Genomic DNA, 23,946 nt, shown 5'->3' on the forward strand with positions numbered 1-23,946 from the left:
TAACATTTCTATCAATCAAGTCTAGCGCGAATTTTGTCAAAATTTAATTGAAAAGGAACATTATTATTATTTGTTTGTTATATATGTTTTGAATTTATTACCTTCTTTCGATTACACCTTCACTTGGATTACAAAGTGGCTTGTCTTTCAGAGAGATTAGTTTTATCAACTTTTAGCATCGAATTTAAATCCGGCCACTGGTTACTTGTAAAAAAAAAGACATAAATAAAATAAATTACAATCATAACTGTATTACGCATATGATTAAAATTATTTGTGAAAATTATAGAGCAGCTTTCTCTTTATTAAGTTACTTTATATTATTAGGGGGGCAAGGGGGGCAGCGTGCGCCATTGTTGCATTTCCACGAACATCCTTAGTGTAATCCAACTCGAGCCAGGACGTGATTGGTCAGTCGTATGTATCAGGTAAAAATACTGACCTGTGAGAGGTGAGATAGTTAGCTTCGCCGATGCGATTGGTTGGGAGGAAAGAGGCGTGGTGGTGGTATAAATACGGCCGGGGGCTGCTGCAGCCGTCAGTTCAGAAGAGCCGCTGCAGCCTCTGCGTGATCCGCCGCCTAGCCAGTCGCGCCGCGTCGTCCAAGCCGGACAGCCACCGCGTTTACGCTGCATCCAGTTTCTCTAACCGTTTCGAAAAATAATGAAAAATCGCAAAAAAACACTAGAAGAACCTCCGCAAGATCAGTATTGAGATGTTGCTTATCGTAGTGGTTGCTGGATATCACGTGATCGTGTTCTTTGCTTATCAGTTCGGTAGATTGATAAAGTTCTTGCTTAGGTGGTACAACAGAAGCAGGTCGGACGCGGGCGCGCTCAACTCGATGCTAAACTCGAAAAGCCATGTCATGTTTCGTCGGTTCATGAACGAGAAGGATGACATCGAATACGAACTGGACGATGGTATGTTTACGATAGACCGGGGCAAGACAATAGTTACTTTTCTCGTTTTTTAAATTTTGCTTTAAATATTATTCATTAAAGATCGCAATTCAGAACTTAAGTGAACTGTACAATAAATAATATGTTTTTTTAAGTAATTGTTAATTAATGGTTACTTTTGCTAAAAATAAGAGCTAATTACAATTAATTTTGTACAAATTACTTCTTATGGTACTTAAATGGTGATATTAAATTAATTTGAGAAGCACCATTAACTTTTTAATCATTTTACTGTTACAATTTAAGACTTATACCTATTGAAAACGTGCAAAAAACACGTTGACATTAAATTAACATATTTATAATCAAATTCACTAGAAAATAGAGTCAGAGTAAATTTCTCTTCCTACATTTAAAACATTTAAGTCTTTGCCCTTGGTTCTATTTTATTGTCCAATTTAGATTGCATTTTATCTAATCTTTAAAACTTTTCAAAACTCCTTGTATTGACTTTCCGTCCATGAAGTATTAATTGCCTATTTTAAAACTACGCGGAACTTGTTATAAGATCGAAGAAAACCTATTAAGAATTTTGTAGCCTTTTTTCAAGTGTACTTTACCAATAAAATGCCTTTTTAGTCGCGCCGGTGTTCAGGAACACTGCTAACGGTTTTAGTTACTAGTAAAACAATTGAAATATTACTTCTGAACCAAAGAATTGTTCGTGTTATTTGTATCTCTCCTAAAAAACAGAAATTATCAATTGAGACCATTTTATGAGTGAAACAAAATAAATCATGGCTTTTGGGGCATTTATTTGAGTTTAAATAAAGTTAGTAATTATAATGTACTTACATGAGTACTTATAAGAAATTAGAACCAAACCTCATGCATTCTAAATGGCAACATTGCTAGAGCTTGCGTACCAAAAGAACATCGGATGAAAAAATGCGTTATGCCGGGTGCCGCAGAAAAAGTTGCTAAGTTTAAACGGGAAAAGGGTTGAGTTAAAAGTTTCAGTTTTCCATATAAAGCCGTTACTTAAAGAATCCACAGAATGACGGACGAAAATAATGTGTAATTAAGGATGTCGCAAAAATAGTTCCACTGGCTAAACTCGAAAGGTTATCGAGTTAGGATACAAATGTTTCAGCTAAAAAAATCTACGGAGTCTTAAAAAACAAAGTTTTAGGCTACAGTTTACAGGATGTTTGCCATCGTTGTTGTTGATGTTTGTTTCGTCAAGTGTCACTATTTGACGATAATACCGTCGCGGATATTCCACGTCGAAGCCCCAATGCAAGTTATAATAATTAATCAATCGGAGCAACCCCACAATCAGCGTAGCTTGCCCATTTTAAGTCCAAATTTAATGGTCGCGGTCCGACGCGCGTCGTTAAATTAAATCGACTGCAAATCAAATCAAAATAGACAATTTTGTTGCAAAATCGCTGTTATTACAACATCGTAAGATACCACAATGTATAGCTTGATGTGCCGACGGCGTACATTCTTAACCGGGTAAAGAAATTCATCATCATCATCTCAGCCATAGGACGTCCAGTGCTGAACATAGGCCTCCCCCAATGCTTTCCATGCTGCCCGGTTAGTAGCGGCCTGCGTCCAGCGCCTTCCTGCTACCTTTATGATGTCGTCGGTCCTCCTTGTGGGTGGACATCCCACGCTGCGTTTTGCGGTACGCGGCCTCCACTCCAGAACCTTGCTGCCCCATCGGCCGTCAGTTCTGCGTACTATGTGCCCTGCCCATTGCCACTTTAGCTTGCTAACCCGTCGGGCTATGTCAGCGACTTAAAAAAAATATAATTATAATAATACATAGGCGCGACAAGAGCGATGAAGTAAATGGTCCATCTACCTTAATTAGCCTTAGTTCATTTTGATCATCGGTGCTTATTATGTATATTTTACGGAATATAGTTAAGTTAGCATACTTACTTACATTTCGCAATTGATTTGCGGGTGCGAAACGGTTTAATTTTCGTAAAAACATTAATATTAACTAATAATAATTACACCGCAGCTTTCAAAGTAATTTTAAAAGTACTTATGGCCGTATATTTTTGGTGTTATTGAATTAGTGCAATTTAGCCAGTTTTCCGCTAGAATATCCGATCACACGTAACTCTGTTATCAGAAATGACTGACGCATTTATTTAATTTCATCATCGCCTAGCGATGTGCCGGCGGCAAAATTTCCGCGATAGGTAACATGTCCGTTCCGTTCAGTTTTTGATTTTATCCTGTCAATAACATCGTCAACAACAGTTTAAAACTTGTTACATTAGTTATCCCGTTCCACCACCGGAAACGTTTAAAACGTTTATAAGCAAAGCAAACACTGATTATTATTTATAGAAAAAAGAATCATTTTTCTTAACGGAAAATTAAGCACGATTACTTACTTTTAAATACAAATAACATTTGCAATTTACAGCAATTATAATAATTATTATTATTAATTAAAGGCATTAATTGAACATCTACAACACGAGTATCAAGCAATAGTGTTTCTTACACGGTTATTTAGAAAATTTTCAAGTTTCAAGAGCAATTATCCGGCACTAATAACCAATCCGTGTAACTTATCTCTAAAACATTTATCTTTATCGCAAATATTAACTAGGTACGGCAAAAGAAGAGTTAGTTACTAGGAAAAGGAAAAGCAAATATTGTCGGACAATTTCTATCTTTTACGATCAGGGAAATCGCGGTTTGCTTTCCGGAGGAGACCAACGATTCAAAAGGAGCTTTATGTACCTAATTGTTTCCACTCCAATTACGAACGCATCAATATGATAAAGGCCCAGAACAGACGGTGAAACGCAACTGCAACGAAACTGCAACTGCTAGTTACTTTTGAGTTTCATCTAAGTTTCTGCCATAGCGTCCGTTGAGAGACCACACATGACGCGACCAGTTTGAAACTATCAGTTTCAGTTTCATTATTTTTGAAAATTCGAATTCTATCTTGCGTCCCCCTAGAACTATCAATAAATACAAAATTAAAATATCTCAATGTCGCACAACAATGTATAGAGATAGCCCATACTGCACTGCAATAAGAATATTCAATAAACTACCAATAGTATTAAGAAAAGAAACAAATAAAAAAATATTCCTCAGAGACCTAAAGAACCTACTAATAAAAAAATGCTACTACAGCCTAAACGAGTACTACAGTGACTTAAACTTAAATTAAAAATATTATTGTATCCGTTACACGTTGATTACTAAATCAATCATATAATTGATAAGCCTAAATGGGTAACATGATGTACTGGATAATATGATAACCACATCTTGTAAACATTCATGAAATGCAATAAACACATTTTGACTTTGACTTTAACTTTGACATTCATAAGAATCATCAGAAAGTTGCAGTTTCGTTGCAGTTGCGTTTCATCGTCTGTTCTGGGCCTAAGGCAGCATTTAGATTCAGTTCGAAAAACGTTGTGAAGATTGTTTTGGTCTATGTCTATTGGTTGTGTCTATCACTCGATGGGATAAATAGAGTGGCAATCTTAAATGGGAATTCGCCCGTAAATTAAACGAACTCATTAAAGCCTAGTTCGTACTAAACAAGTAATTTAGTCAAGCGTCAAGTAATTTAGTAGCTAATCGTCTGAACTTCAAACATTTGGTCGAGTAGGTTACTAAAAATACTTACTCATTTCTATTTTGACGGGTGAGTAGTTCTACGTACCATTGGTTACTCCTCTTATGTTCTTCTGATTAATTTTGTTGCGGGTCCAATGACAGTTTAACATTCCCCCGGGACAAACTTGACCTTCATTGGTTGGGTATTTTTGGCGGTCAAGCTGTAGATCCTGGCTGCAAAGTAGTTGCAACGGAGGGAACGAGGGGTGGGATTTTTTTCTGGACAAATAAGTCCGAACCTGTCGATTTAGTCGAGTTCAATAAACAAAGCAAAAGTGCGAAAGGTTTTTTGGTCAGTAGCGAGTAAGTAATTCCAGTAAAAGAGTTCCTCGACAAAAATACTAACGTGGTGCGAACAAGTTAAGAACGACTCGGGATGAAACGCATAAAAGAACAAAGTGTTAGGTTTAAGCACGAACTCGAGGAGCGATTTGCGTCTGAGTCCGTGGCGGCAGATGCAAATCTTTTTTCCTACGGCGTTTCTTGCGGTCAATTAGCAGCGGCTACTAAAAATGTCTGCAAACACAGAAAATGGCGATCTTAACTGCAACAGTTCTATCTATAATGTCCAGGGATGTTATGGATATCCGTAACCGTAACCGAAACTTTCGGATATCCGAAATAACCCTTAGGACTGTTTACTATGCTCTTGCCCACTCAGTACTGACCTACTGTATCACAGCATGGGGTAACTCTTGTAAGACCTCTTTCCTACGTCTGGAAAGGGCACAAAGAGCTGTCTTAAAAGTCATGACTCACAACCCCATTCGTTTACCAACCAACGAACTATATGCTTTTTGTAAGTTACCAAGAGTAAGACACTCTTTTATCATGCAAACTGTACTACGCAAACACGCTGGTCTGGTATTTGAATCTAACCGGGAAGAAAAGACCCGAAGACATGACAAAGTGTGCAGATTGGAGTCCTGCGTACTTGGAGTGGCTAGTCGACAATATCGGTTCCTGAGTCCTAAATTATATAATAAAATTAATAGACTTCTCAACATCTACAAACTTACCTTGCGTGAATGTAAAATTGTGATTGATAAATGGCTTCATACGCTCACTTATCAGGAGATTGAAAATCTCTTAAACGCGGGTAACTTGGGTTCTATATTTTTAAAGCCAACACACTCTTACAACACACAAATACACACACCACACACATACACACACCACACACATACACACACCACACACATACACACACCACACACACACACACACATTCAAACAGCACGCCTAAAGTAGTATGTTTATGGAATATTTTTACGGAAGTGGGCATTAGTAGTCGCACCACAGTTCTCTGAAACTATTGCGGCTATTATCGTACACGCTTTTTCATGTACAAATTTTCTTGTTTCCAATAAATAAATTTTGAATTTGAAATTAAAATATTTTCTTAACCGTAACCATAAACGATTCAAAAGTTTCGGATAGTATCGGATGTAGGCAGAGTCAAGCAAGTCCTTAAGCTGATTTAATGATTGCATTTTGAAGTACCTACATGAGTTTTTTCCCATAAGATAAAAGCTTTTTTGTGAGACCAAAAGAAGGTAACAGATGCCAAAGATATCTCTTCTGCACCCATTCTATTCGTAAGGCATGAACAGTGTTTGACAACTATTGCATTTTGCATTTTTCGGAAATCCGACGTAAAAAATATCCGTAACCGTAACCAAAACCGGTATAATATTATTCCAATATCCGTAACCATATCCATAACAGAAACTACATATCCATAACATCCCTATAATAATGACCGCTCAAAAAAATAGCAAGACAAGAAAAAAAATGATATTTGATACTTAATCCAACATCATTACGTAATAGTATAGGCAGTTACGTTAACAATAACGTAAAGGCACCTTTAACGCCCCCGGGCCTGCGGGTGTCTATGGTCGATGGTAATCATTTACCATCAGGTGATCCGTCTGCTCATTTGCCTCCTGTCCCATAAAAAACAGACATCAAATCCACTCAGTATAAAGTAGTGACAGCGGATATCGCCTCACGACCAGTTATTCTGCCGATGCAGTCGAGTATTCGAGCGTAGCACGCCGAGAGTGCACAATCGATCAATTACTGATGATAACTTACTGTTTTACTAATAAATTGGGTCCACTTTTTTATTATATTAATAGTTTCTTTTTATTTCTATATGACTTACTTTATTTACATACTAGCTTTCCACCCGCGACTTCGCTGGCGTGGAATTTTGTTTTTTATATAACCTACGACACTCAGCAATAATGTGACCTATTTTCAAACATAGATATTACGGTTACTCCGATCGTGGTCACTTAATTTTATTTTACAGAACCTTAATGGAATTGTAATTGAATCTATTCTTAAAATTTCATCGGGTTACGTATTACGAAGTAATACGTCGTTTTTTTGTGTCTGCCCCTCGCTCCCGTGAACGCACACATTTATGCGCCGGTGAAAAAAGGGGATTAAGCCTCGATTTCCATTCCCACATTTTCGGGCTTTACTAACGCCTATTCCATCTGTGGCATATTACATACATTTAAAATGCACTTTGCATACAGAGGCCTGCGTCCAGCGCTTCCCTGCTACCTTTACGATGTCGTCGGTCCACCTTGTAGGTGGACGTCCCACGCTGCGTTTTCCGCCGCTACCAATCGATCAACATGGAAACTATGGAAAGTATTGGGGGAGGCCTATGTTCAGCAGCAGACGTCCTATGGCTGAAATTATGATGATGATGATGATGATACTGATGCACAGAGTTAAAATCTCCGATTAGCTGACTTTAAGATAATGTAAGCTGCTAGATTGATAACTTTTATTAATTAATTTACTAGCTTTCCGTTTCAATTTCAGGTTGTTTCAGTGTACTTTGATAATAACTCTTTTTAAGTTATGCGGGTTTCATTTAGTCGTTATTTTTTATAATCAACCAAATATCTTCTATCATGGATCAACTGAATTTCATATTTGTAAGCCATACTTTAAAAAATCCTGACACATTATCTTAAGTTTGTTCACCTGATGATAATTGTAAAGCACACACACCGACTTTGCCGACGTATGTGTTTCATCGTTAACGTGTTAATTCGAGACAACCATATCCTCTAAAACCGACTCCAAAAAACCTACACTAAAACGTCGAAAAATAATTACTAATTACCTACTTATTTATTAGGACGAATTATTAATATTTATGTAGGTATACCATGATTGATACTTCTGGAGTCGGTGCCAAGATTATGAAACATGTAAAGTTTGCCTGCACCGACTCCAAAAGTATCAATCATGGTATACCTACATAAATATTAATAATTCGTCCTAATAAATAAGTAGGTAATTAGTAATTATTAAAAAAAAAAAAAAAAAACATACGGGTCGAATTGAGAACCTCCTCCTTTTTTGAAGTCGGTTGAAAATAGTCGGCGACTTGAGTGTAGTGCAAAATCCAAAGTTTCTAAGCTATGTAAGTAGTTAACAGCTTGATAAAGTTTTGTTAACACCTCATCAAGTATTACCAAGTATTACTCGTACTATCAAGTACCTACCTATTCAGAAGTAAATGGAGACGATGACTAGTTGTTTGATGATAATGAATAACAATCAATTAGAAATGAAATTTTTATTACAATTTATTTGGTTTTATAATGTTAAAAGTTACTTAATTAATGAATTCGTATTTGTGATTGAGAGGTTGAAGAGTTATTATTATTTGTAAACTTTTTAAATAATAATAAGTGGTTACCTACCTTAAAAAAATACTGAAATACATAGAATTAAGTCAAATCTGGTTTCAACGTTTATAAATGTTTGAGAAATAAACTTCTTAGAATAGCTAAGAAATCATGTTTTCTTAGAATACATAATTAGGACGAAAGGTTAGGATTCCAATTGAAATTAAACCTAAGACTATCAATCAACACTAAAATCCTTTATCGTTAACCCATTAAGCCCGCTTTTCGGATATTTTATTACATATCGATTGTATAAATTGATATCGCTCCAAAGTTTTCCATTGAACCTTTCTTACTGAGCTATAAAACTCGATTCACACATATCAGTGAAGCCACAGTTCCGTCACAGTGTCCGCTCAGTTCAGTATCAGTGCTACAGTGTTGCGTCAGTGAAACATTTTAAATATTTTAAAATGTCAGAGAGCTGTCTCAATATTCTTGTTCAGAAACTATGAAGTAAGTTATTTTGTTTATTGATGCCGCGGCGGCGTCCGTGATCCGACAAAAAATATCGTCGTCAACGAATACGTCTATATTGCCGGTGTCGGCACTGACACTGAGAGCACTGTGTCGTCACTGACACTGACAAGTGGGGATGCGTTCATAGAAACTGTATGAAAGAATATTTCGCACTGTGTTGGTACTGAGCCTGATCTGTGACTTCACTGATATGTGTGAGTCGGCCTTTATATTAATAGGTACAGTCACGAAATGAAAAGGTTCGTCAGTTTTCAAATTGATTCCTTCAACGAATCGCGAGCACATAATAATATTACCTTTTGAAACTATGTTACAGAATAATCTCGATTTAGAGAAAATAATCTTTAACTGTTCGTCAGTAAAGTTCAAAATTATTCAGATCAAAGTTGTTTGACGATTTAACTTGTCAAGAAGATTATTATGATTGATAAACTAAAAACTTCTTGTTGGTTCAACCTGCCATTATGAGCGTTTACGCGAAGCGCGGCATTTCAAGGGGCAACATTGGAAATTATTCGCGAGGGGCGTTTTTTAATAGTTTTCAAATGTTTATAGCAAAACAATAACAATGAATAATATCGTTTCAAAGTAAATATTTTAAAGAAGATGCTGTTTTATTATATTAAGCTATTTTTATGTTGAATTAAAGACGAATAATGGTGTAAAAATCACTTTGATTTTTGGGTATTTCACGTTCTTTGAATTTGTGATTTCTTATTGTAAAATGCTTAAATCTAAGAATTTTCTCAACTAACTATTTGCCTAAGGACCTATGCTATAAGATATAAATTTTTGTTATATCGTTTTCACAGATTTTTTATAAAAATTTCAGCTTGTAAACTGACGCTAAAGTGGAAATTTGAAAACCTGTGTGGACTTATCTTGATAGAATTCTTAAATACTATACTAATTGAAATATTTTCTCAATTAACTATTTAGACGACAAAATTGCCTAATTATTTATGCCTATAACATATTTGTAATGTAACTGGTTAATGATTGTAACGGGTTGAAAAAGTACTGTTTTTGCGCCAAACGGCGTAAACGCTCTTATCTATTAAATAAAAAAACTACATTTTGTAACATTGCACTGATGGGATAGAAAAATAAAGAAGCAAAACCTCATTCGTTAGCAAACGTCATATTTATTTAAATGTTAGCAGCACTGTTTCTTGCACGGTTATGTTGGCAGGTTTGACTCTAACAGTACCTAGTGCAAGCGAAAACCGACACTAAGGTGACGAACCTTTTCATTCCGCGACTGTACAATAGTACATCAGTGGTTTTACATTTTTAGTCAAAGCATTTTCGATAGTTCAGATCTATCGAAAATGCTTTGACTATAAATGTAAAACCATTTTGGAGCTACATAAAGAACAAAAAACGTAACGATTCTAGCATTCCCGAACCCATGACATTTGGCGAAAAAAAAGCCTCTTGCGGCGAGGAGATCTGTGAACTATTTTGGATTATTTTGGGTCAGTATTCGAGGATAAAGGCGGTGATACAGTGCTGGCCGATTGTCGTCCTCAAAGTAGTAACCTTCTCTCTAAAATCGTACTCACTGAGAACGAAATATTGGCAAAACTCAAGCGTCTTGACTATAACAAAGGTGCCGGTCCGGACGGCATTCCACCCGTGTTTTTACGAGTTTGTGCTGATGAACTGAGCTTCCCGCTTCAACTAATCTTTAATAAGTCACTTAGAAGTGGTGTGTTTCCTTCACGCTGGAAAATAGCTAACGTATTCCCCATATTTAAGTCTGGAGCAGCACGGATTCATTAAAAAACGATCCACAGTCAGTAACCTGCTTAACTTTAAAACATACATATGTGATGCTTTTAACGATAGGGGGTCAGGTAGATGCCATCTATACGGACTTTAAAAAGGCATTTGATAAAGTAGATCACACTGTTTTATGTCATAAACTGGGGGCGCATGGGATACACGGTAGTTTATTACGATGGCTGGAGTCTTACTTAAAAAACAGGAGTCAGTTAGTAACCGTCAAGGGTTATGCATCAAAGGCGATTCTAATAAAGTCAGGAGTCCCACAGGGTTCTCACTTAGGCCCGTTACTTTTCGTTACATTTATCAACGATCTCATTGAAAAAAATAAATCCCCTTGCCTGTTATACGCTGATGACAATAATTTATGTAAAACGTTAAAGATTTCCTGGCCTGGACTTGGTATTACATGGATCTCACAACTTTTTACCGTAGAACAACTGAGTTGCGAGACTTGGTTTTTTTGACAAGTATTGTTTTTGATGGGTTAGCTTCTACTTGCTAAAACACATGGGGCATTTTTATATGTATAACACTAGCTTTCCGCCCGCGGCTAAAAAAGAGCTGTTTTTAGGGTTTTCCCGGATTTTTTTTTTGTTTTTTTTCTCGCTGTAAAAACCATCATTGGACTTCAACGAATATTAAAAAAAAGAATTAGTAAAATTGGTCCAGGCGTTGTTGAGCTATGCGCTTACCAACACATTTTGTGATTAATTTTGATATTATACAGGGTGGAAACGATAAGTGATCTCACTCGATTGGTATTATTAAATGTATGGACGCTGGAAACATTGAATTTTCGGATAGATCCAGTTAATTCTGTAACCTATTATTGGTACCGTTGGATAGACCTCGTGAGGCACTTTCAGGATCAGTAACCAGTTTTTAAATATCTTGTATAGTTTAGAAATAATCGAATGAGATCACTTATCGTTTCCACCCTGTAGATATAACATTATTATGTAATTCGTTTCCTTTACAGATTAGTACAATTTTTCCACATTTATTTGAGAGTCAACTGAATTGGTGTAAAGAAGGTACCTACAGTTGCCAGCACGTCAACCTACCTAAAAATTAGTACTGTCGCAATCAATTGTGAACTTAGTTTCTTTAGCATAGAGTCTTATATCAACTTTATTATCTTACCAAGTTCATGTGCTAGCATCTGTTCGGTTACAGTCTTTATGGCTGGAACCCCGTTTTGTCGTGTCTCTCTAACCCCAAAGGTTCAATGTTAACACCATTCATGTCTACGTAACGTAATGCAATCAAATTATAAACTTATAATATTATTATGAAAAAAAATAATACTAATGCTTTCTACAATATAGCCTGGTTTACCGTTCGCAATAATTAATAAATGCTTACTAATAACTTTGTACAAAATAACAAAGATATTGATTATCATACAAAAGGATTTTAATAAAAATTGATATTTCATGCTATGCATTGTAGAGTGATGTCTAATAATTATAAATTAGTCTCAATTTGTCAATAAAGTCAAATTGGAGATGTGATGATTTGAATTACTAATTTTCTTACTTATGTTGTTAACTTATTTACTACTTTCAATTTTGTTTTCAGAACCGGAACTATCGAGTCCGAGTGCGGCGTCAGAAGCTGCTGGACCTTCGGCAAGCCCTCCTCGAGTCTTTGCTCACGGTGACGAGACGTACCTTGAGATATCCTCGCCCCCCACCAGACTATTTACGGTGCTTGGGGAAAAAAGAGGATCGACATACACGTACGTTACTGAAATCAGAAAGGCCAGTGAAAAAGAAAAAGTTGACTCACAAAAGAACCAAAAATATCAGGACGCCAAACACAAAACTGGCGCCCAAACCAGAGCCAACTCTGAAACAAATGCGAAGGGCGATCGAAGATTTAAGGCAGATAAGAAGGGTCCCGTAGAAGCCAAGGTTAAATTTGAGCTCGAGGAAGAGGTTATAAAAGATAAGCCAAGTGGCACAAAACGAAGATTGTTGCCGTTAAAAAGTGTTGTAAAGCGTATTAATGATTTGAAAAAAAGCCAAACAAAGGAACCACAAGAAAGTCGTAGGAATCAATATCGATATTGGCGGATACAACAATCTTCTTCCTCTGAGACTCCTCCTATAGTAAAAGGAAAGTTTGGCCCAAACACAAAACGAAAAGGTAAACGAGTTGCGGATTTGAAAACCAGCGAAAGAAATGTTGGTAGTCCAGTTGACGAAGAAATACAGGAATTAATAGAACTTCAAACTCTTTCGCCGCAACCAGTCCTCAGGACTCGCCCTAGCCTACATCGCCAGCAATCTATTTATAAATCACCTACACCAACTGCATTAAGAGCATCATCATCTGCTGATAGTGCCAAAAAAAGTCCTGATTTGAAAAAGTATGAAAATGTTGTAGAAAAACCCCAGAAAGATCCAGATGAAAACAGTGTTTCGCCACAACATAAAAGATCTTTGCTGCATCGCCAATCAACAGCGTCTACCGGTACAGAAATACCGCGAACCTCAACGGATTCATATGTTATTACGACCGAAACTGAAGTTCACTTTTTAAGCGAATCGTCAGATCGTAAACAGACAACAAAAAAAAGTACACAATCGTCATTAGATTCTGTCAAAAGTCTACCTGACGACGGTGTCGATCATCCTGTGCATGAAAGCAGCTTAAGCAAAAGACAATACCATAAAGGAATCACTGACATTATTAATCCACAAATTGGATATGACATATTACAATCAGTCCCAATTTCTTCACAAGAAATAAAACAGACTAATAAAAAAACAAAAGATCGTCCTTCAGTTCACTGGCCAAGAAATGTCGAAGTTCTACAACAAAAGTATGCGGAAATAAAGTTACTTAATGATAATAGCCCGCCACCGTCACCGGCTCCTTCAACACCAGTAAAGCCGAAAAAATATTCATTTTTTGGGCCTTCAACATCTACAAAGCCGAAGAAATACTCTGAACTTTCACCTTCAACAAGCACAAGCAGCAAGTACCAGTCAGCAAGTCAAGCACCAGAAGATCTTCCAGAGAAGACAACAAAATTTCAGGTATATTCAGAATCCAATAAAGAATCAATTTCTTTTGCCCCGCGTTTGGTAGTTATTCGACAGCTTGCGGGTGATAAAGACAAAACATATTACGTAGAAGAACAAACTCCAATTAATAGTCACAGTTTTATAGGAAACAAAGAAACTCAAGTTAATTACAACCCAACAGAATTCGTAACAAACATCTACGAACAATATCATTATTACAAACAAGAAAACAGTCGTCTATTTACAACTGCTAATATGAACCCTCTTGAAGATAACGAAAGGAAAATTATAATTGAATTTTGTCATCTTCTTGAGAAGTCCAAGCAGTTGTTTAATGGACTTCGAGAGTTACCGCAATATGGACACAAGCAGTGGTCTTTGTATTTTGGACGCACTTTTGACATATACACCCGCCTATGGAAGTATCAACAAACTCATCGCACTATCTTGGATACTAAATACGGAATGAAGCGATGGCAAATAGGCGAAATTGCTTCAAAAATTGGCCAACTTTACTACCATTTCTAGTAAGTTCTGATAGTTAAATACTTTAAATTATATTTATTTCAATATTGATGTACTTTTACTATACCTTCTAAACTTATTTTTCAGTTTAAGAACTAGTGAAACTGCTTACTTGAACGAAGCTTTTTCATTCTATTACGCTATTAGAGGAAGATGCTACTACACAAAAGCAAATAAGGAAGATAAATGCGAGTTGATGGTGAAGAAGCTCAGATACTATGCTAGGTGGGCTCTGCGTTTTAATTGATATACTTTGTATTTATCCGGACTGGAAGTGTGAAGATATTTACATGTTTGAGTTGAGATGATAAATGTGATTAATTTTTGTTTTAGATTCATAGTAGTCTGCCTTTTATTAAATAAAATGAAACTAGTTAAGGAGCTAATTAAAGAACTCGAAAGACAGATCATTGAGTATGGGAATACTTATGACCCAGATGACCAGGTGGAATGGACTGTGGTCGTCGATGAGGTCAAAGCCTTCATTCACGCAGAGCCTATTGTATCGGTTGTCAACACCGATAACCAAACGATGATTCTATCACACAGGTATTAAAGTTAACTGTTTTATAATATTTTGTTTCTGAAAATTCTATAGTTTTATCATTAAGATCGAAGAATTGGTATTGAAAGAGGATGCTTTTCAGATTATCACCTATGGTGACGCCTCCAGTGGAAAGATCACCGCAGATGAACCTTTCTCTCCAAGAGATACTGATAGTGGGCAGCAGTTCTCAGCAAGTGAAGTTCTCAGAGCTGACGATGGACATGTTCCGGATGCTGCAGACCTTGGAGAGAGAGCCGTCTGGCGACATTCAGCACATCTTCGACGAGTCTCCACGGCAGAGATTTATGTCGACGCCCAGCGCTCCTTGCCAAGGTCAGTAAATATTAAAACCTGCAGCATTGTATAGTCAATTAGATAGTAAAGATTATCATTGGTTGACGTTACAAATTTTATTAAGATTCATAAGACTAAGGTATCTTCATTATTTTATAGAGCTCAACACCTTTAAGACTGCAACGCTGCAAAGCTCTATTGCTAAAGCGAACACAACCGTTGAAGTAGCTTTATAAAACGTTTTCATGATGTCTATGAATAAAAAATTGGACTTATAAATGTTAAGAGTCATTAACTGCTCATTAAATTTAAAGTCGTTAAACATAGTTGATGTAAAAGTATAGAATTAAAAACTTAAAGCAGCGAGACTATAAAGAAAGACTTTGTAACATTCATAAATAAACTTATTGCTTTTAATAATGCTAAAGAATAAAAAAAAATTTTTGGCTATGCGAGCAGAATGTTTGAGCCTTTCTAAATGATGAATTAGATATTGTGTGTGCAGTATGTATGAACTTGATTGTGTTTATGAGCGAGTTGCATAATGATGTCTGGATTGTATGTAATCTGTATTGAAGAGTATGCCATGCGAAGTATTCACAAATAGACCTACCTTTATAAAGCTTTGCGACGGTTTCATTATAGCAAAATTTTCGACTGTGATTCTTAATCCCGAAAATGGAAATCCCGATTCTCTTTATCCTTAAAAAACGTTATTCCGAATATCGTTAGCCCGAATGCACGGAAGACCGAATGCGCGGAATACCGAATAACTCTAGCCCGAATGCACGCTATCCCGAATCACTGAAGACCGAATCTAAACCTAATATCGCTAGCACGACCTACTTAGTTCTTCAGTTCAGTCTTCGTTAGTCACAGTTATCTAGACTATTAGCATAAATCATAGCACTTTCAAAAAATTAACACACAAGCGAACTTTATTTGTGCTTAGCAATATTATGGAACTACGAGTAGTAGACCGACTATAAAACTACTTTGGAGTGATGCGCCGTCCGGTTCAGGCAAGCATAGAACATAAAAAGAAGTGCCCCAGAAGAGTTGTTATTGCTACAGAAGGAGTGGAACCCGGGCAGAAGGCCTCCAACCCGCACAAGTACCTGCTCTTCAAGCCTTCGCCCTGCCAGATGCTGGTCTACCTATCCAGTGCCTGCAACGACCTGCCTCCCAACGGCGCCTTGCTGCTCTACATATCTGCTGACGGCTTCGTCACGCAGAACAACAAGCACACCGACGAGGGGACGTGGGGTATGTACCTATTCTTCTATTATCATCATCATTTCAACAACAGTGTGCTTACCATGAGTTTACGTTAGGTGTGCTCGCTAGCGAATACGTCAAAAAATTCTATGAAGATTTTATTTCTTGAAAGTAGCCACTAGGGGCGCTGCACAATATGTCATACATTATAATGTCATTTTTTTACGCAGTCGCTAGCGAGCACACCTTATGTAAACTCATGGTAAGCACACAGAATGTCCACTGCTGAGGCCTTCCCCAATGTTTTACAGTTTGGTAGCGGCCTGCAGCCAGCGCCTTTCTGCTACCTTTAATGATAACATGAGGCTATGACGTGTATTATTTGTGTACAGCTAGATCACAACGGCTATTTTGGACGGAGCGTCGATGACGTCATACTCAGCAGCTAGATCAATAAAACATGTTCTTTTCACCTAAGTAACACTACAGACATCATTTGAACTTGGAGATCATCGTCAAGTCCTGCCTTTTTCAACATTTCCTTTGGTCTTTTAGGTTTTTCCAGAATAGGGCACTTCGGGTTACCGTAGTACTAGTCGTAGGTAGTCGTAGTTTGACCAGTTGCTACATTCACTTTGTAGCCCTTTCGTAGCGCCCGACTACAAATATCGTAGTTCCGCTCGTAGCACCATACCATGTTACGTGGTAGTTTGTAATCGTAGTCAGGGAAAGAAACTTTGTAACAACTTTTAGGTATGTGGTTCTATAATAGGTAAGTACTCGTATATTATTGCTGTCAGTATGCTATTACTACTCGTATATGACTAAATTAAAGGCTTTCAACTTTGCAACTTACTCGATTTATAAGTACTAATTATCCACTTTAAAAACTTAAATCGATATCCGTTAGTATTTTTGTAGATACGTTTGTAAAAAATATTTTTTTTAACAACTGTCCTCATCTTTTTCAAATGCAGTTCCATTAATTTATTTTTGGTGCATAAAAAATAAACATTTATTGCGGTAACCTACCTTTTAACTAATTAAAAAATGTTTTTAGTAACATCACATTTTACGAATAAAAACAATCAAATGTAAAATACATATATATTATTATGACGCCTTAACGTTATATTTGAAAAATTACAATAAACATTTTTATAAAAACTAACCAAATATTAGTCTCTAGTAACTTATTGAAGGAAGCTCACTAAGTAAAAGTAGTATTCAAATAGTAATGGGAATTAATTTATGAGCGCTCAATAAATACGCTGGGGGCGAAAATGCTGCCGTCTGACTGCACAGGAATAGACCAATCCGCATCCATTTTAATTAGTATTAATGGCTCTTAATGCTTAGAGAAATGCCACACAGGCGGTTACGTTGCGGTGCGTCGCCGCAGCGGCGTCGTAGATTTACATATTATAAAAAACGATATTATTTTGTGTGTGTTTGTGGGCGTGATAGCACCTCATACCTACGGTGCGGTGATGGTGTGACGCCGGAGCGGTGTCGCTGCGTCGTCTAAGCCAGGCCCACCAGACGGGTGTAATGCGTAATGTAATGAAATGTATCGTGTAATGTAAGGAAATAGTATGTACATATTGTGCTCGTAATGCCGTCCATTATAAGTGTGTTAAGTGATTTCGTGTTACATTACACGCGTAATCTTACATTACACATTACACCTGTCTGAACCCGGCTTTGCATAGAAATACGAATATTCGTAATTAGCTTTCCGCCCGCGGCTTCGCCCGCGTGGAATTTTGTCTGTCACAGAAAAACTTTATCGCGCGCGTCCCTGTTTCAAAAACCGGGATAAAAACTATCCTATGTTCTTTCCCGGGACTCAAACTATCTCTATGCCAAATTTCATCAAAATCGGTTGCGAGGTTTAAGCGGGAAAGCGTAACAGACAGACAGACAGACAGACAGACAGACAGACAGAGTTACTTTCGCATTTATAATATTAGTTGGGATGGGAACACGTGCGGTGCGGCGCGCGATATGGCGATATCATTGCGGTGCGGTGCGGCAACGTCAACGACCTCTTTTCAGCTCCCTCTAATCGGTCTTGACAGACCGAGATGTGATATGCTTAGAGTTAAGCTGGAGAATAGCTAATGGCTTGCGGCTAGTGAATAATTAACAATTAATGAGTGGCTCGTGAGATCCTAATTAATAATTAGCGCGCCGATCGTAATCCACCAAAGCCGTGAATAAGAGCCAATTTCGCCATTGAAAATTAACGTGGTTAGTATGGTATAAATTTAGTTTACGCGTTAACAAGGTCTTTGTGGTTTAGCTACATGTGTTTCACAAAACTTTTCAACATTCAGCTCATTTATGAAGTTCGAGTTTAACCCTAACAACGTAGAGCTTCCTAACACTCAGTTCTAATGTGAATAATTGCATCGCCTCTAATTAGGTAGTCTGAAACTCGGTAACTGCCTTGTCAGCAGATCTTTATTGGTGACTAGTAACCTCCCCACTTGAATGTGTGGAAGTCTCGGCCGAACATGTTCAAATCTAAACTTGAAACTCAATTTACAAGTGCTTCAAACTGAATACGTAATTCAGTTCCACTAGCCTCCATGCATGTCCTCGTATATTGAGATGCATTCATTCGATCAATATTGTTTTAAATCGCTCGTTGCATCCGTCGCGTTCACTGACGCGTTAACATTGGAATCCCAACTAATATTATAAATGCGAAAGTAACTCTGTCTGTCTGTCTGTCTGTCTGTCTGTCTGTCTGTTACGCTTTCCCGCTTAAACCTCGCAACCGATTTTGATGAAATTTGGCATAGAGATAGTTTGAGTCCCGGGAAAGAACATAGGATAGTTTTTATCCCGGTTTTTGAAACAGGGACGCGCGCGATAAAGTTTTTCTGTGACAGACAAAATTCCACGCGGGCGAAGCCGCGGGCGGAAAGCGAGTGTAAAATAAATCTTTTAATTCCTCCGTTCGGCTGCATTTTTATTCTTCAATGCGTTTTACTTCTCACAAGACTGTATCACATTTATTTGTTTTCAACTGAAGTTTCCACTGATTGCATTCAGTATTCGGTATAAGCTTAGCTTTTGTTCCTATTCTACAAAATATAATGTAATAACGTTTGAGTGGGCAACGAACATGCAAGTGTATTGTCTTCTGCCTTCCTTTTATGTTTAGAAATTTTAAGTACACTCTGGAATCTTATAAAGTTGCAATAACGGCGCTGGCGTAAACATCTTCTTAGTTTAGTTTACTGTTGAGTGAACATTTTCCAAGCATCTATCCTTTTTATTCGAAGTGTAGTTACAATTTTATGCATCACTAGCGGCCGCCCGCGACTTCGTACGATCCCGTTTAACCCCCTGAGACGTAAAATTTTGCAAAACCCCGTCTTAGTGAGCACCTACGTTCTTAAAGAAATCCCCATGCAATATTTGAGACTCCTAGCACTTGTAGTTTTTGAGAATTCGTGATGAGTGAGTCAGTCAATCAGTGACCTTTCGCTTTTATAGATATAATATATAGATTGAAAACCAAACTATAACCTCAATTAATGCCTGTGCCGGAAGGCTAATTAAAGTTGCTGCACCTTTGAGTGCAATTTGCCGTTCATTCTCAATGGGACTCAATCTATGGGTATTGGGAAGTGGACGCCAATTTATGGACTGAAACTATAATATGATCTATGTATTGAATTTTTAAATAGCTGTATTTAGCTAGAACATCGTAACAACACTAGTACGAGTTAGACCAATCGCTGGAAAAGAAAAAGGTTGTGTGTTCTAGACCTTAATAAGGCAATCTATATCATAAGCTAATAAAGGTCAACTTTAATTACCGATTACTTATTAATCGAAGCAAAACTTTTCCCAGTCTGAACGATCTTCTCTCTTATTTATAGGTTACGACTTAGGGGGTCTGATCACGACCTCCAAGAACGACATCTTCAGAGAATGCAGCAAGGACCCCAAGGCGTCTACCTCCACCAAGTTCAAGGAGCTCCAGTGCTTCTACCCTGGAGACCTGTACCCGTACACCAGGCGGCCGCTCTTCGTCGTCGTCGACTCCGACAACTCCTACGCCTTCCAGAACATGCCAAGGCACTTCGGCCAGCCCCTGGTAATACTGATGTCTCCACTGGACTTGCCGCCTTCCTTCCACGGTAAGCTAGAAACGATTTGACGGTGTGCTTTTGGTGTTGACACTGTCGTCTTCCATTTGTGGTCTATTGATGTCTATTTATAGAACATGGAGCTTTACTACCGCCTTTTTTAAATGTCTTTGAATGTAATATAAGTCAAGATTTAATGCCATCTGTTTAAAATGCCCTTTCGAGCATTTGAGTGTTCAATGTATTTGCATATTTTCAAAATTTTATATTCTTCATAATTAACAAACTTTGGAAGATTTTGACAATGAAACTACTTGCTTAATGTTAACTCTTACATAATTATTTTAAAATTTTACCTTTGTATAAATGTACCCCCCGGTTCGCATTCCGGGAGCTAAAGCTATAAGCTGTTAAATTATCTCAAGTCTATGATTAGTGGTAAAAAAATTACCAAATAGTAGTCCCAATAACTAAGCTATGACTTTAGACCAATTCTAATTTGCACAAGACTTTCCTATCCAGCAGCTTTTACTTCACGTGTGACTTATTTTCACGGTTGCACCTCTTTCTTCAAGGTATGTAACCATTATTTGTTTTATAAACAAACATTAAAACTTTACACTATACATACCTACCTATATTCTATCTTTCTCTCCAATCATCATAATCTGGCCAAATCTACTAATTAACAATAATTGAGATTTTTTTTAGTTAAGTTAACATACAAGCTTTAGTGTTCAGCTGCGATTCAATAATTATACATAATGGCCTTAATACAGTCATAATCTCTAACGTCACATAATATTACTTCAACACATAATAATATAGTTATAACATTATTTCATCGACATAAAATAAAACTACCTATACAGTTTTACAATACTGGTGTTATTTTAGAATCATCATCACTTCTTTTTGTGATGATTTAAAACACCTAGTACACAAAAAGAAGACAATCTGTAACACCAAATACTTCACCATCACCATAAACCTAGTGTTGTCTTTTCATCATTAAACTTTCATGTGTTGTGCTCTATCATCATAACCTTAACGCTTTACAAAGCAAAGCTTTAATCGCTGTTTTGTTATCTTTCCGAGAATCCTCAAATGCTGATCAAAACCTTCATCCATCACTTCCAGACCCTCGGAGGCAAGGCAGTCTCTTCACTCTCTTCCTGCACTCACCGCTGGAAGGTCTCTGCCACTGCTGCGACCTGAGCAGCGTCACCGTAGCTCTCTGGGATAGAGCCCAGATGCTTCTGGACACCTTCATGGCAGAAGCTTCTAGCATACTCGTCAGGAGTAGAATCGGTAAGTTTGAGACCATAACCATCATTGCAACTGCTCGAAGGACTGGTGATTTCAGAAGCTGTGGTCTTCATAAGCACTACCTTCGAGGCGTTGAGCGTAACTTAATGTGGTTGCAGACCTGGAGCTATTTCAGCTTTGCTCGCATAGCTGACATTGTATTCCATAGTTGTGACAAATTGCAAACTATAAAAACGCTCTTTGTCTGCAACCGGCATTAGTCGGCTTGATTTTTTTCCACTTCTTTAAAATTGGGTTAGATGTAATCAATTTTATCATTTCCAGACCCAACATTCCTGTCGTTCTTGGGCGATGACTTCTTGCGCCTGCTACTCCTACGATTCGTGTTCTGCGAAGCCGTGCTGCGCATGCACCGGCTGTTCCGAGGCCGGACCCATCGGCCTCGGTGCTCTCCTCCCATGCCCGAAGATCTGTTTGACCATCCAACACTAGTCCATATTATCTTGGACATCGCTAACGTATTACAGGTAAGCCTTTGAAGTTTAACTGATTAAATAACAAAATTAATCAGAACAAGAGAAAAAAAGACACGGATCATTTTAATAAGTGCTAAATCAAATCTAGCTATATCATCGCCTCTTTTGAGCAAATTCGCTAGAAATTCTTTTGAGTTACAGTAATTAGTGCAGGCGATGTGTGATCTTATATTGCTAGGAAGTTATGATTTTGCGTAACGAAAAACTTTTAATACTTAGTTTTTAAACATGCTCGAAATATTCATTTTCCTAGACTAATACTTAACTTTTGTAATAAAAATGTATAAAGTAGCTTAGCAGACATTCTGGTGTCTCATAAATGCTCTTTGGAATTTTTACAACTTTCAGCCAGTTTTTCGAACCAATTGCAGTTTGTCTTATGCAAATTTTTCTTTTTTTTTTCAGATCCGAAATCACATTCAGGATCCGTCAGCGACGACCGCTGTAGCTGGTCCCAATTAAAACTCTTCCTCTAAATGCCGTCAGTGTCAAATGCCAAATGTCCTGACGAAGGCACAAAGTGGAACAATTAGTGTCAAATGCCGTCAGTGTCAAATGCCAAATGTCCTGACGAAGGCACAAAGTGGAACAATTAGTGTCAAATGCCGTCAGTGTCAAATGCCAAATGACCTGACGAAGAGAAAGTGGTAGTGAAGCAATTAGTGTCCAAACAAATTGCGCGAAAACAAAAACTAAAATTCTTCTATAAACCAAAAACATTAAATACACCAAAACACAATTAAATACATAAAAACACTAAAAATATTATATTGCGGAAAACTGTGTACTTTTCAAGAAGTGACAAAAACACTTACTAATATTTGTTTTGTTTTATAGGTTAAAAAAGTCGCAACAAGCATCAAAATCAAAATTGCAAAAGGAAACGGAAAAGTTGCTCATGTGTAAAATAATAACACAAGGAAGGCAAGGAAACCTGGAAACAATGGGAGACTCAAGATGTGAAAAAGACACTTAGTGCTTAAAATTTTTAGCGGGTGTCTGAAAAAGTTGCAGGTATTCAAGACGAAAGAAGAAGATCCAAATTCACGACACGTGCTAAAAATTTTGATTAAATTTAACTTAGGTACTACGAACGAAAACTGCACAAAACTAGTTTTAATTAAAAGTGTATGGGACTTCAAAGGGATTGAACCCTTGTAAGGATTATTCTAAGCGTTAGGACACTATGATCTCTGTATTTTATTGTATAATACACATTTTTATCAACAAATGTGATCCCTACTTAAACGTGTAGATGCAACTTTATCTAAATATTAACCTTGTATATTATGGTATGTAACATGTATGATATTGTTATTGTTATGATGATTCTAAATGACTTATAAACCTTAAAATGTTGATCTCAAGTATTTGTACAGTCAGCACTTCAAACTATGCAGTCGCCAGTACTCTTATAGGTTGATTGAAATATTTTTTAAATTTCCCAATGAAAAATTTTTTTTCAAGATATTAGGATGGTTGGAGATTTATGTTTATTTTCGTGATTTTTCAAAAATAGGATTGTCTTATAAGATGACGTTTTCAAATGTATAAATCTTGTAATATTTATATGTATAGTTTTAACTGTTCACCTAATTGAAAAGAAAAAGTAGATGCATATAAACTGTTTTCATAAATACGGGTTTCTAAAATGGTATTTGTACATTGATATCAATGTCACGTTTCTTTAAAATATCATAATAATTAATACAGCTGGATAGTGATTATAAATATTGACCATGAATGTCAACAACGCTATCTCTCTTTCCTAAGCAACTAAAGCAAATTGTTAAGTTAATGTATAAAAAATTAAGTATATATATTTTCTTAACTG

At 37.0% G+C, this 23,946-nt stretch overlaps 1 protein-coding gene across 1 annotated transcript; it reads left to right on the top strand.

The window, feature by feature from the left end:
• Window positions 1–715: 715 nt before the first annotated feature.
• On the top strand, window positions 716–23,206 carry LOC114351810 (protein SCAI). The gene is made up of 11 exons (XM_028303140.1): window positions 716–923; window positions 12,161–13,057; window positions 13,796–14,141; window positions 14,227–14,364; window positions 14,473–14,688; window positions 14,787–15,019; window positions 16,055–16,246; window positions 20,098–20,358; window positions 21,448–21,618; window positions 21,901–22,103; window positions 22,518–23,206. The coding sequence occupies exons 1-11, from the start codon at window positions 716–718 to the stop codon at window positions 22,572–22,574; spliced, it is 2,922 nt and encodes a 973-aa protein (XP_028158941.1). The 3' UTR covers window positions 22,575–23,206.
• Window positions 23,207–23,946: the final 740 nt, after the last annotated feature.

The sequence above is a fragment of the Ostrinia furnacalis genome, unplaced genomic scaffold (genome assembly GCF_004193835.3).
Source record: "Ostrinia furnacalis isolate ACB-3 unplaced genomic scaffold, ASM419383v2 OfSCF1198, whole genome shotgun sequence".
Lineage (NCBI taxonomy): Eukaryota > Metazoa > Arthropoda > Insecta > Lepidoptera > Crambidae > Ostrinia > Ostrinia furnacalis.